General features: G+C 44.3%; 1 protein-coding gene across 4 annotated transcripts in view; it reads right to left on the bottom strand.

Moving 5' to 3' along the window:
• The window catches only part of TASOR (transcription activation suppressor), an 82,218-nt gene that overhangs the window by 21,250 nt on the left and 46,335 nt on the right, over positions 1-14,633 (bottom strand). For all 4 annotated transcript variants that reach the window (XM_060239742.1, XM_060239744.1, XM_060239745.1 and 1 more), the window contains exons 12-15: positions 12,931-13,003; positions 12,763-12,837; positions 10,134-10,820; positions 7,696-8,081 (exon numbers count right to left, since the gene is read on the bottom strand). In XM_060239742.1, the coding sequence (XP_060095725.1) occupies positions 7,696-8,081; positions 10,134-10,820; positions 12,763-12,837; positions 12,931-13,003 (1,221 nt within the window). The remainder of the gene's footprint in view (positions 1-7,695; positions 8,082-10,133; positions 10,821-12,762; positions 12,838-12,930; positions 13,004-14,633) is intronic.

The raw sequence follows: 14,633 nt of genomic DNA, 5'->3' as shown, positions 1-14,633 counted from the left end.
AATCAGAGCTACTCCAGAGTGTTACCCTTGCTCCACTAATTACCAGCTGAATCCCTAAAAATTGTGTATCCAGAGGACAAACAGATCTGCATGAAGTAATGCAAAACAAACCCCACTGTCACTGAAATCTTTAGAAAGTGTGCTTACAATTAAGACATCTGTGGGGTTTACTTTCAAGTATGTATGTTAATGCTTGCACTGAAAATCACTTATAAAATATTGTATTTTACCCACACAAATTTAGGTTTATGATGACTAATAACAATCCACAAGCAGCCAGACATGGAAGGACAGGTTTCTTACCTGTAACTGATGATCTTCGAGTGGTCATCTGTGCAGTCACACATATGGGGTTTATCCGCCAGGATCGAGCCCATCTCGGAGAATTCAAAGCAATCCTAAAGCGTTATTTTTGGCGCGCCTTTCCCCTCATCCTGGGGAGGGGGCAGCGTCTGCGCATGCCCAGACGAGGGGGAGGCGCCCAACCCACTCAGTTTCTTCCCGCCGCCGGGGAAGTGTATTAAATGCGTTGATATGATAGTCCAGCAGCGGGGAAGGCTGGGTGGGTATGTGTGACTGCACAGATGACCACTCGAAGATCATCAGTTACAGGTAAGAAACCTGTCCATCTTCTTCGTGGTCTCTGTGCAGTTCCACATATGGGTGACTGGCAAGCTATTTGTCAGGAGGCGGGTGCTGGATCTGTAAAGAAGCGTTGCGAGTTAAAAAGGAGAATAAACTTGTACTCACAAATAGGTAGCGGAAGACATCAGTCGAAGATTGATCTCAGCACAGCCTGCCCAAAGGAGGTGTCACGCCGGGCACAAACGTCTAAAGCGTAGTGCGAGGCGAAGGTAGATGGGGACAACCAAACCGCAGCAACGCAAATGTCCTCCATCGGAACGCCCTTGCAGAAGGCTGTTGAAGTTGAGACGGCTCTAGTGGAATGAGCTCGCAAATGCTCAGGTATGGGCTGCTTAGCCAGTTCATAGCATAATGATATAGTGGAGGTAATCCACTTTGAGAATCTTTGAGTAGAGATTCTTGCACCCTGATTATGGGTAGTATAAGACACAAAAAGTCTATTGTCCTTTCGGAACTGTTTAGTTCTCTCGATGTAGAAGGCCAGAGCTCTTCGTACATCTAAATGATGTAGAGTGCGTTGACCGATATCTGTAGGGTTTTGAAAAAACGCAGGCAAGATGGAAGGCTTTCCTAGATGGAAAGGTGACACCACCTTAGGCAAGAAAGCGGGGTCAGGGCGTAGCACCACCTTGTTGTGGTGGAAAATAGTGTACGGGGGGTCAGCCCTGAAGGCACAGATGTCGCTGGCCCGTCTGCCAGTAGTAATAGCAACTAGAAGGGCTGTCTTCCACGTCAGAAGATATAAAGAGATAGAAGCCATGGGTTCAAAGGGTGGCTTCATTAACTGACTGAGGACCAAGGATAGGCTCCAAGCGGGTTGTATTTTGCGGATTGGAGGGTGGAGGTGAAGGATTCCCTTCAGGAAGGCCTTGGTAGCAGAGTGTGAGAATACAGTGGAGCCATCGATGTATGGATGGAATGCAGAAATAGAAGAAGAAGAAGAAGAAGATATTGGATTTATATCCTGCCCTCCACTCCAAAGAGTCTCAGAGCGGCTCACAATCTCCTTTACCTTCCTCCCCCACAACAGACACCCTGTGAGGTGGGTGGGGCTGGAGAGGGCTCTCACAGCAGCTGCCCTTTCAAGGACAACCTCTGCCAGAGCTATGGCGGACCCAAGGCCATGCTAGCAGGTGCAAGTGGAGGAGGGGGGAATCAAACCCGGTTCTCCCAGATAAGAGTCCGCACACTTAACCACTATACCAAACTGGCTCTCTCTGCTAGATGCACCTTCAGAGAAGAGTGGGACAGTCCAGTATTGGAGAGAGTCAGAGTGTAAGTCAAAATTTGATTGATATTGGCTGATTCAGGTCAAAAGCAATGCAAATAAGCGTATTTGGAAAAACGTTTCCATTTGAGAGCATAGGATTTTCTAGTGGCAGGTTTCCTAGCATTGAGTAAGATGTGTTGAACCTCTGGAGTGAAGGTCAAGAATTGATCCTCCATGCTGTAAGGTGGAGGAGAGCGGGGTTGTGATGGAGAACCTTGCCTTTCTGCTGAGATAGTAGGTCATGGGCTTGAGGGAAGCTGTGAAATAGACCATGTGACAGTAGAAGGAGAGTGGTGAACCACGGTTGACGTGGCCACCATGGGGTCACAAGGATGCAGTTGGTATTGTCCGACATGATTTTCTGCAGAACTCTCTTAATGAGTGGTATTGGAGGGAACATGTAAAGCATTGGACCGCTCCAAGATTGTAGGAAGCCGTCCCCTGCAGATAGTGGGGACGACTGGCCGCGCGTGAAAAAGCGTGGGCATTGTGCGTTGTCCGGTGTTGCGAATGCATCTATCTCCAGTGTACCGAACCTCTGAAACAGAGGGAGGAGATAACGACTGTTGATGGACCACTCGTGGTCGTTGATGGATTGTCGACTTAGAGCATCCGCTCGAATGTTTTGGACTCCGGGTAGATGCACTGAAGATAGGAAAATGCCGTGAGCAATGCTCCAGTGTCATAGGGTCAAGGCTCTCTTGCACAATCTGATGGACCGCCCTGTCCATTTATGTAGAAGACAGTGGCTATGCTGTCCGATGTAACTTGGACATGTTTGTTGTGAAGCGACGGAAGGAAGGATCGCAGTGCCCTGTGGGTTGCCATTAACTCCAGACAATTTATGTGGAGAGACCTTTCGTATTCTGTCCACTGGCCTTGTACGGTGAGCTGTTCTAAGTGGGCTCCCCATCCCCACTTGGAAGCATCTGTAGTGACAATCACCGAGGGAGGAGTCTGAGTAAAAGACATTCCCTTGAGGAGGTGATGATCTAAAGTCCACCATTTCAGAGAGGGAATGATGTGAGCTGGAATAGTGAGTACAGCGAGTTGATGTTGACGTTGAGGGTGGAACGTCCTCACGAACCACAACTGAAGAGGGCGCATGTGGAGTTTGGCAAATAGAAGGACGGAAGTGGTGGCATCTGAAAGGTGAAAGCTGTCTGAGAGCGATGTAGAATGATATCTCTGGCCAGAGATATGATGTGCTGTACCCTGTCTGCCGGCAGGTAGGCTTTGCATGTCAGAGTTGAAAGATGTGCCCCTATAAACTCTATGGATTGGGTAGGGGTCAGATTTGATTTTGCAGCGTTGACCTGGAGGCCCAGGGTGGCCAAGAGGGAGAGGGTCGCGGAGACATCGGACTGGAGCTGCTCCTTGGATTGGGAGACGACTAGCCAGTCGTCTATGTACAGGTAAATGGAGATGCGTTGTTGTCTCAGGAGCGCTACTACCACCGCCATGCACTTCGTAAATACTCTCGGGGCTGTTGAGAGGCCGAAAGGAAGAGCACGGAATTGATAGTGTTGATCCCCTATGGCGAATCTGAGGAATCTCCTGTGATGTTGACTGATGGTGAGGTGAAAGTAGGCATCTTGGAGATCTACTGATGCCATCCAAGCTTGTTTTGGGATCAGTGGAAGGATGGATTGAAGTGTAACCATCCGAAATTTCTTGTGATGGATGTGGAGGTTGAGTTTCCTGAGGTCTAATATGGGGCGTAGACCTCCGTCTCTCTTCGGGACCAGGAAGTAGCGGGAGTAGAAGCCGGTGTGGTGATATTGAGGAGGGACTGGTTCTATAGCTCCCTTGTCCAGCAAGGTTGCTACTTCTAGGAGCAGATGAGGTGACGGAGGAGTAGAGATGAACCTGTGGTGTTTTGGGGTCGAATTGAACTCTATTGAGTACCCGTTTTGGATGATAGACAGTACCCAAGAGTCCGATGTTATGGCTTCCCAGTTGTGGTAGAACGGCTGCAGTCTGATGTCTGGGCGATGAAGTAGTAGGAGCGGAGCAGGGGAGTCAAAGAGACTGTTTGTTGGTCGGCGTTGTCTTCTTTGTGGTCTGAGGGCGTGCCCTCTGTTGGAATGGTTGTTTAGATTGAGGAGGCTTGCGTCTCCAAGGAGATCTGGAATGCTTGAAATAATTGGGCTTCCATGGTCTTTGTTTTAAGGTAGACTGAAGCTGGGTGACTCCTAGTCTTTTAGCTCTTTTCCTGCTGTCGTCAACATTGGTGAGTATATCATCTGTTGTGGCGTTAAATAGTCCTTGGCCATCAAACGGTAAATCTTCAATTTTAAATTTGATGTCTGGCTGCAGGGAAGAAGACCTGAGCCAGGCGTGTCTGCGTAGGGCGATAGCTGAAGCTAGGGTCCTGGAGGAGCATTGGGCTGCATGGCGGGCAGTGTTTATCTGCTGTTTGCTGACTCTAGAGAGTTCCTGCAGCGCGTGGGTGGCTTGGTTTTTGAGTGGCCTCCGGGAGGGCTGTGACCAAAGAGCTCAGTTGGGTCATAAGATTGTAGGCATAGGCAGAGAAGTATGCCATATAGTTATGTATCTTGGTAGTGGCAGTGGTGAGGGAGTAAATTTTTCTCCCAATGGTGTCCAGTTTCTTACCCTCTCTTTCGGGAGGAACAGGGTGCCTGGTCTGTTTGGATTTCGATGAAGAGTGGACTATCATCGAATTGGGAGCCGGGTGGTTGAAGAGGAACTTCGACTCTGGCGCGTGTACCTTGTAAAGTGCCTCCACCCTCTTAGACGTTGGTGGTACAGAGGCTGGTTTGTCCCAGGCTTCCTTCAAAGTCTCCAGATGCACTGGGAGCATAGGAAATGAGGAGCCCGCAGGGAGGTCTGCGTGTACTAGGTCATAGACCACGTCAGAGACTCTTGGGACATCTGTTGTCAGCTTTACATTGAGAGAGTTAGCCATGTTGGATAGTAGGTCTAAATATGACTTAGGTCCTTCAGATGGAGAGAGGTCGGCCGGTTTGGCTATGTCGGAATCCGGGGAATGGATGTCGGAAGCTGAAGAATTAGAGGACACGGATTGCTCAGCCTCTGAGTCCTCGAGGGTCTCCACTTCTGGAGTCTTCCTGACCTGTTCCGATGCAGAGAGCTGTATACGTTTGGAAGGCTCTAAAGCCGTAGAGGCAATAGGAGAAGGTAGTTTAGGCAGTGAGATGTGGTCACGGTACCGTTGGTGATCGTCATGGGACCGTTGGTATGTGTGTTCTCGGTGTGGAGACACGTCTCGGTACCGAGGGCGGATATCTTTGCGAGAATGATCCCTGTAGTAGACCATTTCTCGGTGTCTAGGAGTCTTCACGGGACCGAGAATGCTCACGGGTGTGGTGTTTATAGAAGCCGGGAGAGGGTGACCTTCGGTGTCTGTAGTATCTGCGAGGAGATGGTGATCTGGACCTCGAAGGAGTGTAATAGTAGTAGCGATCTCTGTGGCCACTTCAAGATCTCTTTTCATGGAGACGCAAAGGTTCTCTCGTCGGAGTCAAGGGATCTCTGGTTAGTGACGGAGCCATGATAGGTTGTCGGAGAATGGGGAGTTCACGAAATGAGCGATCATCTAAGATGTTGAGATGTTGGCTCTTTGTCAAAGTCGGAGACTCGGTACCGAGGATTTGGTCTGGGAGCGACTCGTGCACTGATGGTGATCTGGAGCTGATGCGAACGATTCCCAGTGGCGTGATCGTCGGAGTCGAGGTGGATTTCGATGCCGGTGTGGTCCGTATGGACGCAGTAACGGTCGTGGTTGGACGAGGCGTAGGAGGTCGAGTCACGGCGACAGGTTCGAGGACCTTGTGGCTAGGTTTCTGCCTTTTGGGAGATTTCGACTTGGTACGGTGCCGTTTCTTGGATTCGTCAGACTTTTTCTGGTGTTTGCCGGATTTATGCTTGCTGGGAGCCTGCGCCACGGAAGCAACCGGCTGGGTCGTTCCCTTTTGAAGTAGGGAAGACGGGGAGGTCTGCGAACCCGATGCATGCGACATTACTGGGCGTAACGATGACTCTAGCAAATGGCTTTTGAGTCTTGCCGCGCGGTTTTTCCTCGCTTGTTTGCCGAACTGGCTGCAGTGCACACAGGAGTCTGTTCGGTGTGCCTCGCCGAGGCAAAAAAGGCAAAGAGAATGTCCGTCGGTAGACGGTATTTTCGCAGCACAGCGAACGCACCTTTTAAAAGTTATTTTTTCCTTCCCTTCCATCTGCCCGGAAAGAGAGGGGAGGAGAGGAGGACGAAAACGAAGTAAAGAGAAAGATTTTTTTTTAATACGATACCAGAATGAAGAGTGAAGGGGAACGAAGAACGACGAAGTAGATCGGAAAGATAAAGATTTCAAGGGACTGCAATGAAAGCGGGAGATCAGCGAGATAGGTGTTTCCGGACGGCGGTAAAGAAGAAACTGAGTGGGTTGGGCGCCTCCCCCTCGTCTGGGCATGCGCAGACGCTGCCCCCTCCCCAGGACGAGGGGAAAGGCGCGCCAAAAATAACGCTTTAGGATTGCTTTGAATTCTCCGAGATGGGCTCGATCCTGGCGGATAAACCCCATATGTGGGACTGAACAGAGACCACGAAGAAGATGCAGTTCTTAAATCAGTGTATTACTAACTTTTTTGTACATTTAGTAGGATGCAGAATGTAGAACATTGGTCTTAACATAAGCATTCCTTCTTTTTAGCTGGAAGGATGGCCTCTTTTGTAGATTCTGGAGAAAAGAGCAATCCGGTTTTTTTTGTTTCTTCTGGTAATGGAATCTACCCCTTTAAAAACTTGTGTGGCTTAGCCTTATGATACCACCTAAGGAAGAAAACTTTCAACTAACCACTCAAAAAAAGTACAATGCAAACAGACTTTCAGAGAGAGACTAAGCCACCTGAATGACACACAGATCCTTCCCAAACAAGCATCATATCCAGCAGACAAACCAAAGACAGGTGTAGGAACATTCTCTTTACTTGAAAGGACAGTAAGAACACTCACAGCTATCCTGTGCTCTCCTTCACTAAATCAGGATGCTGGATAGCAGTTCTGCTGATACTGGTTGGGAAAAAGGCTAGTACAAAATCCACCAGAGGAATTTAGCCTGAATATGGCTTATATGGAAACAAAAACGTCCACCACGCAATGTCCAATGAAACTGGAGACTGAATCCCAGGTGGCTACAAGTTACCTAATCTAAAAAAAAAAAAACTGATGCTGAGGACTGCAGAGAAACCCGGAGTGTTGACAACTTCTGAAGCTACCTTAAAAACTCAGTGAGACCTCTGTAACAGTACTGGAAGCCAAGATAGTTATCTGGTTTTGGAAAAAGGATCTTTCCTCTGTGTGGTTTAGCCAAGGGAAAATTGTATGTTTAGTACCCTGCATATATTCAGTGTTGAAAGATTAGAGAAGACACACTTGCTTGATCAAGAGTTGCTGGAGAAAGACTAAAAACCATTTTCCTTCATTTGTGAGCAAGCTGGCTGCAATGTTGTCCACTATCCATGTACGTCTAAGCCTGGATCAGATAGCCAATCTGGCTGCCCCAAGTTTGAAAATTATGCTTTGGTAAATACACACACATGCACTCTGACAGGAAAGAATGTAATTGTTAACTTAAGTAAACCTTCTTTATGTCAAGATTTCTAAGTTCTTATATCATTCTTACATCTTTGCCCTATGCTACAAACCAGAAACGCATACATGAAATAATTAACCACTGAATGTTAACAATGCATTCGGAATGTATATAATGAGTTTTAAAATTATTTTTGAAAGATCTTACTTTTAAGTGTAGCATATGGTCCATGTCTGCTTCATTAGTAGACGCATCAAAGGAATAAGGTAAACATGCTGCAGTAGTTTCAAGCATGACGGAGCTCTGAGAATCCTTATACTGTACATTCTCAACATGTGCAGCATCAGGGAATTTGGGTTCTTCTTTGACCTGTGCTGGAATGGATTCATACTCTGGAAGTTGCCTTGTATTGTTTTCTGCTAAAGCATGAGTTAAAAATCTTGTCACTGAAGGATCATTCAAAACATCTAAAATTTTTTTGTAGTTGACATTTTCAGTAACAGGAAGATCAGAAACATTTTGCTGTCTCAGATCAGTATCACGTCCACCAAGATCAGCTATAATTGAAGACAGTGATTCAGATGTTCTCTCACCTAAAAAAAAGAAAGTGAAGGAAGGAAGTTAAAGTAGAAGTTCTCCGCAACCTGCATGTATGCTCTGGAGAAAATGCATCAAGAATCACAAAATACTTTCCAGTTTAAACTGAGTCCAAGGGAAAAACTGTACTGCCACAAAGGGCTAGAGAAGTTAAGGCCCGGGGTGTGTGTGTGTGTGGAATCATTTTACTTCTGCTTTTTTAAACCAAGGCCTTCCCCCCCACCCGTTTTCTGACAGACTATTGGGGGGGGGGGACTCCTATGAAATGTTTTATCTTTTAGAATGAAAAGTTTTTAAAGACAAGGTGGGCATGCTGTAGACCAGTGTTTCCTCACTACCGAGTCACAAGAAAAACCAAAGCTAGCCTCGCCCCCAGCAAAGCATGACCTCTGCTCCGCTTCCTTCCCCCATCTCTCTGTCGTGAAGCTAGCCTTGAAGACTGACACAGGCTGCAAAGCCTGATCTCCATTTGGCTTCCTTCCCCTGTCTCTGTGTTGTGCAGAGAGGAGCTGGGCTGGCTCTCCTTCCTTCTCTCTCCCTACCAGTGTTTGAGAGAAAACAGCGTCCACTGGCACTTTAAATCCATAAAGTGTTCTTCAAAGTATGAGCTTTCATGTGCCTGGGCAGCAAAGGGGGGGTGTATTTTCAGCCAGGAGAGGTGGGGAGTGGGCATTCTAGTAGCTATTTTTTTTTTCCAAACGACCCCTGGGCAGAATTGTTGCTGGCTAGGATGGCGAGTAAGGCTTTTTTCTTCTTTGCCCCCCCCCCTTTCTTTCTTTCCCTGCAAGTGATGCTCTGTCTGTATTCTTGGTGCTGGGGGGGGGGGCGGCAGGGGGAAGCAACAGTGTGAGAGCTTCTGGTGCCCTGGCCCTACTGGTGGACATTCTGGTGCTTTTGGGGCATTGTATGAGAGGAGTTTGGGCTGGATGGTCCACTGGCCTGATCCAACACGGCTTCTCTTATGTCCTTTCTTCCCATGTCTCTCTTTTCCTTTCCTTCCATTTCCTTCTTTCCTTCCTTCCATTTTTACTGGATGAAACTTTTCTGTTCATCATACTGTTGTTGCAGACATAGGAGCTCTGCCAATGAAAAGTTGGCATCCCCAGTTGTAGCCAGCTGGCCTTTCTTTGAGATTTCTGTGTGAGTGAGTGAGTGAGAGAGGTGTGAGGCAGAAAGAGATTATTGGAGATTACTGGAAGTGATGGTACTATGAACCTGGCACCATTTTACTGGTCCTGCTTTTAGCAGCTGTCTGACATATTACAGCTTTTTAAAAAAGGTAAATGTAGTCCCCTGTGCAAGCACCAGTTGTTTCCGACTCTGGGGTGACGCTGCTTTCACAATGTTTTCACAGCAGACTTTTTACGGGATGGTTTGCCATTGCCTTCCCCAGTCATCTACACTTTCTCCCACAGCAAGCTGGGTACTCATTTTACCGACCTTGGAAGGATGGGAGGCTGAGTCAACCTGGAGCTGGCTACCTGAACCAGCTTTTCGCTGGGATCAAACTCAGGTCATGAGCAGAGGGCTCCGACTGCAATACTGCAGCTTTACCACTCTGTGCCACGGGGCTCTATTACAGCTTTAAGATGTAATTAATTGAATATTTAGTTTTGAAGGCAAAAAGTTTAGGTTGAAGATATAGGTGGCCATGCCCAGCTGAAAAATATTCCCAGCAAATGTAGAAAAAAAAATATTTGAAAAGATCATTCCAAAAAAACCCGAACACTATGTTCAAAAAGGACTAATGAAATAACATCAGACAAAGTTAAAGAAATTATAGACTCCTATCCAACATGCAAGGCAAATTTCCTTAGTTCCAGACTAATATATAAATCAGATGATTCAATGGTGAGAAGACGACACATAGCACAGGCTCAGAAGTAGTCTTTCGGACACAAACATGTGAACTTGAAGTAAATCTTACTCTGAATTGCACTGCCACAGATATTGACTATGCCGTGACAAGGACAACAAGTTTCTGACACAGCCAACTAAAAGAAAATTAATATGTTTCAAAAAATCAAGAATAGTAGTAATGTACTTACCATCATGACAATCCTTTTCTGAAGAAGTGCTATTTTTAAAGCGTTTTTGTGGGCTTTCCATACTGTTTTCCAGCTTTCGTTTTGATCTACTCTTGCTTCTGTTGTCTTCTGTGTCAGATTCTCTATCTATTTTTTTCGTACATTGAATTAAGTTAATTAATGCTTTGAAACGGTCTGCATCATCATCTCCATGTTGACAATGCTTTTTTGGGGCAGTTATCATCTCACCTTTAGAACCATTTCTTTTTCCAGCTGTTCTCTTTGAACAGTCCGATTCGTCTTCTGGGGCCTCATAATCTGAAATGGAGCTGAACTGCTGAGGCTTTCGATTCTTATCCATCATTTTTATGGCTTTGGAAACAGGAATCTGGTAGGCTTCAGAACCAAAAATGTAGGTACGTAAGGCGCTATCAAGATTGGATTTGTTTTTTGGACCAGCATGCAAGAATCTTTTCTCATCTAAGGTTGGTTTATACTCATACAAAATGAACTGTTTAATCTTACTATACCGTTTCAGATAGTCATGTAAGTATTTTTCCACCACAATATTTAAATCAGATTTAGGGTCTTTACGAGAATGCAGAAGAGCATAGTGCAGTGACTGTACAAATCTTGTAAGGTCTGGCATAACCATATGCATATCCTGCTGTACTGAAGTATTTGCATTTTTCTGGTCTTGTTTTTGTGCTGTGTTCAAAATAAAGACAACAAAGGGAAAAGATCAATTGTTTAAATAAGTAACACAATTATTAATACATGTGGAAAGATATAACAACTCACCCATTACCTACTGTATGGGCTTAAAATGTAATTCCATAGAAACACAGAAGAAGTAAATCCATAGAAAAGGTTAAAACCACAGAAATATATCTCTATAAGCAGGAAATGAAGAGTTTTTCAGCAAAAACTATTCTGAGAAAAAAATCCCTTGCTGCCCTACTAAGCATTTAAAACATGAAATCCAAAATATGCTCCAAGTACAAGTTGATGGTTTGTGAACTGGCAGAGACTGACCAAGAGAGAGATTTTGGGGTCGAGGTAGATAACTCACTGAAAATGTCAAGACAGTGTGCGATTGCAATAAAAAAGGCCAACGCCATACTGGGAATTATTAGGAAGGGAATTGAAAACAAATCAGCCAGTATCATAATGCCGCTGTATAAATCGATGGTGCGGTCTCATTTGGAATACTGTGTGCAATTCTGGTCACTGCACCTCAAAAAGGATATTATAGCATTGGAGAAAGTTCAGAAAAGGGCAACTAGAATGATTAAAGGTTTGGAACACTTTCCATATGAAGAAAGGTTAAAACACTTGGGGCTCTTTAGCTTGGAGAAACGTCGACTGCGGGGTGACATGATAGAGTTTTACAAGATTATGCATCGGATGGAGAAAGTAGAGAAAGAAGTCCTTTTCTCCCTTTCTCACAATACAAGAACTCGTGGGCATTCAATGAAATTGCTGACCAGTCAGGTTAAAACGGATAAAAGGAAGTAGTTCTTCACCCTAAGGATGATTAACATGTGGAATTCACTGCCACAGGAGGTGGTGGTGGCTACAAGCATAGCCAGCTTCAAGAGGGGATTGGATATATATATATATATATATATATATATATATATATATATATATATATATATATATATATATATATATTGGCCACTGTGTAATACAGAGTGTTGGACTGGATGGTATATATATATATATATATATATATATATATATATATATATATATATATATATATATATATATATATATATATATATTGGCCACTGTGTAATACAGAGTGTTGGACTGGATGGGCCATTGGCCTGATCCAATATGGTTTCTCTTATGTTCTAAATCTTCACCATTAGTAACCAAACCCACTCTTCTGAATGTAGCTTAGCATATTATTCAAACTACAAAAAACTAGTATTCAGAACTCCAGAAGCACCTTCCTTTTTTCTCATGCCCAGCTTGCCTCAGTAAAGAATCCCAGTTCTTGTTCAAGAAACAAAACCCATATGTTACAGTGCCCAGACAGATATTACAACATATTGAAGACCTCCTAAACCAGGAAGTCTTTAATTTCAACTCTATGTGCTTATAAATTCTGAGGATTCCAAAGTGGCTCATGCTTAACAAGTTGTATTTTGCTACTGCAGTGTGAATGCAGTCTTAGCCACTACCCTTTTCATACTTCCCAGTAGACAATCATCTTCTCACTACATAAACACACAAGAAACAGTGCCTCTTTCCTCTGTTTACCAACACTAATAGATAACTTGTTCCAGGTAGGCTTCTCCGCATCAGTATAGCTACTCTTCCAATTGTAGCTACTAAGCCTACTCTATGGACACCACATCAGAACTCTGATTAGGCATACCCTGAAAATCAAGCCTACAGTCCTAATCATACCAATAACTTTGTTCGTAAACAAAGATATTTTGTATTGGACCATGTGACAAACCTGATAAAGAACCGCAAAATTTAACAGACCATTATGCATTTTAAAAGGTAAATTTCATTTAGACTTAAAGGGTTTGGTCTGTTGCTTATTATTGCATCACTAACCACAACTGAAGCACCAGGGAGAATTCACAGTATTAAGTACAATAGACAGCTAAGGAAAAAAAGCCCTTACTTGATGTCCTTACACCTCTATGATTCTGGAACAGAAACAGTGCTTGGAGAGTGCGAGGTCTTCCTGCTTGATTATCTGAGGGGAGGAAAGGGGGAAAAAAACACATGAAAAATGAAGTTGCTGATTAAGCAATCCAAGCAGCCAATGTAAAAATAAAAAACTGCATACCATATGGTGAAGCCATTTGACAAGGAGAAAGCAGCAACAGATACCCTCCATCAACAAGTGGTTTAACGATAACCTGCAAAAGGAAGATGTGACTATTAAAAATGTGCTTCTAGCTCTGAACAGCAAGTTATAAACTGGAGTTAGATAGATGGGGGTTTAAAATAGAAGACCTACCAAACCTGGAAGTCTTTAATTTGAGATCCATAAGCATGCAAGCCTGAGGATTTCAAATTGGATCATCTCAGACTACAATTTGCACAGTCATCCAAATAAGATCTGACCAAGTTATTTGGAATTTTTAGTTAGAGTTCTGCTGTGTGTCTATATATCTATACTGTTCTTTTCAACTGAAGTACATTTTCACAATCATTTTAAAAACAAATGGAAAATGTTAACAGTGTAGTCATAGATTCAGAGTTGGAAGGGTGCTCCAGGGTTATCTATTCCAACCCCCTTGCACAATACAGGAAATTCACAAGCATCTCCTCCCCACGCACAACCCAAGTGACCTTTGCTCCCGAGGAGATGGAGAACCTCTCCCCTCCACAATCCCTGGCCAAACTGGCCAGGAAAAAATTGCTGCCTGATCCCAAAGTGGCAAGCAGCATTTCCCTGGGTTTGTAAAGGACCACGAGAACTAAGCACTGATGCAACCTTTCCTGCCCTCCTTCTCATGATCTGCTTAAGTTCACAGAATCAGCATTGCTGTCAGATGGCCATCTAGCCTGTATTTAAAAACCTCCAAAAGGAGGAGAGCCCACCACCTCCTGAAGAAGCTTGTTCCACTGAGGAACCACTCTATAAGGAAGTTCTTCCTAATATTTAGATAAAAACTCTGATTTAATTTCAACTCATTGGTCCTGGTCTGACCTTCTGGGGCAACAGCAAACAACTCAGTGCCATCCTCTATAAGACAGCCTTTCAAGCACTTGAAGATGGTGGTCATATCACCTCTCAGTCGTCTCCTCTCCAGGCTAAGCAGTTATACCTTTCTAAACTGACTGACTCCGCTTAGGAATGCACATAAGAATCTTAATGCCAAATCTAATGTGCAAATAATTTAGACTAAAAGACATATTTAATCTCTTTCTGTTAATATAAACATAGGGGATGGTAACAACTCAATGATAGAGACGCTGCTGTGCACACAGAAGGTCCCAGGTTCAATCCTCAGCTTCCCCAATTAAAACAATCAGGTAGTAAGTAGGTGATGTCAAAGACCTCTACTTGAAACTCGAGCCACTGCCAGTATGAGTAGACTGCAACTACCTTGACAGATTCAATATAAGGCAACTTAATGTATTCAAGTATTTTAAATGGTTTTATATCGTTAAAAATCAAACTCCTCATTTACTAAGCAAGACCTATCCAAACAACAATGGAATGGGTTGAAAATGTTCTTGCATAAAAGTTATTGGTGATAAGTGAACTAAGATCTGAAAAACTCAGGCTTAAACTCCCAGTGTGCCATGAAGCTTGCAGGACAACTTGGGGCCAGTCACCTACTTTCAGCCAATCCTACTATGAACAATTTCTGTGAGGATTAAAATGGGAGGCGAGAGGACTGGCATGTTCTGATGTGTTTTGAACTGTTTGGAAGAAGAGTAGAATGAAAATTAAGAAAATAAAATTTGATGGAATCACACAGTGACAAAACAACAGGAGTGATCACTTTGAGAAATAATTCTTATTAGTGGCTCCTC

This window comes from Heteronotia binoei, chromosome 5 (assembly GCF_032191835.1).
Source record: "Heteronotia binoei isolate CCM8104 ecotype False Entrance Well chromosome 5, APGP_CSIRO_Hbin_v1, whole genome shotgun sequence".
In the NCBI taxonomy this organism is placed as follows: Eukaryota; Metazoa; Chordata; class Lepidosauria; order Squamata; family Gekkonidae; genus Heteronotia; species Heteronotia binoei.
Note: the sequence above shows the minus strand (reverse complement) of the source record. Positions and strands in the feature narration are given on the sequence as shown.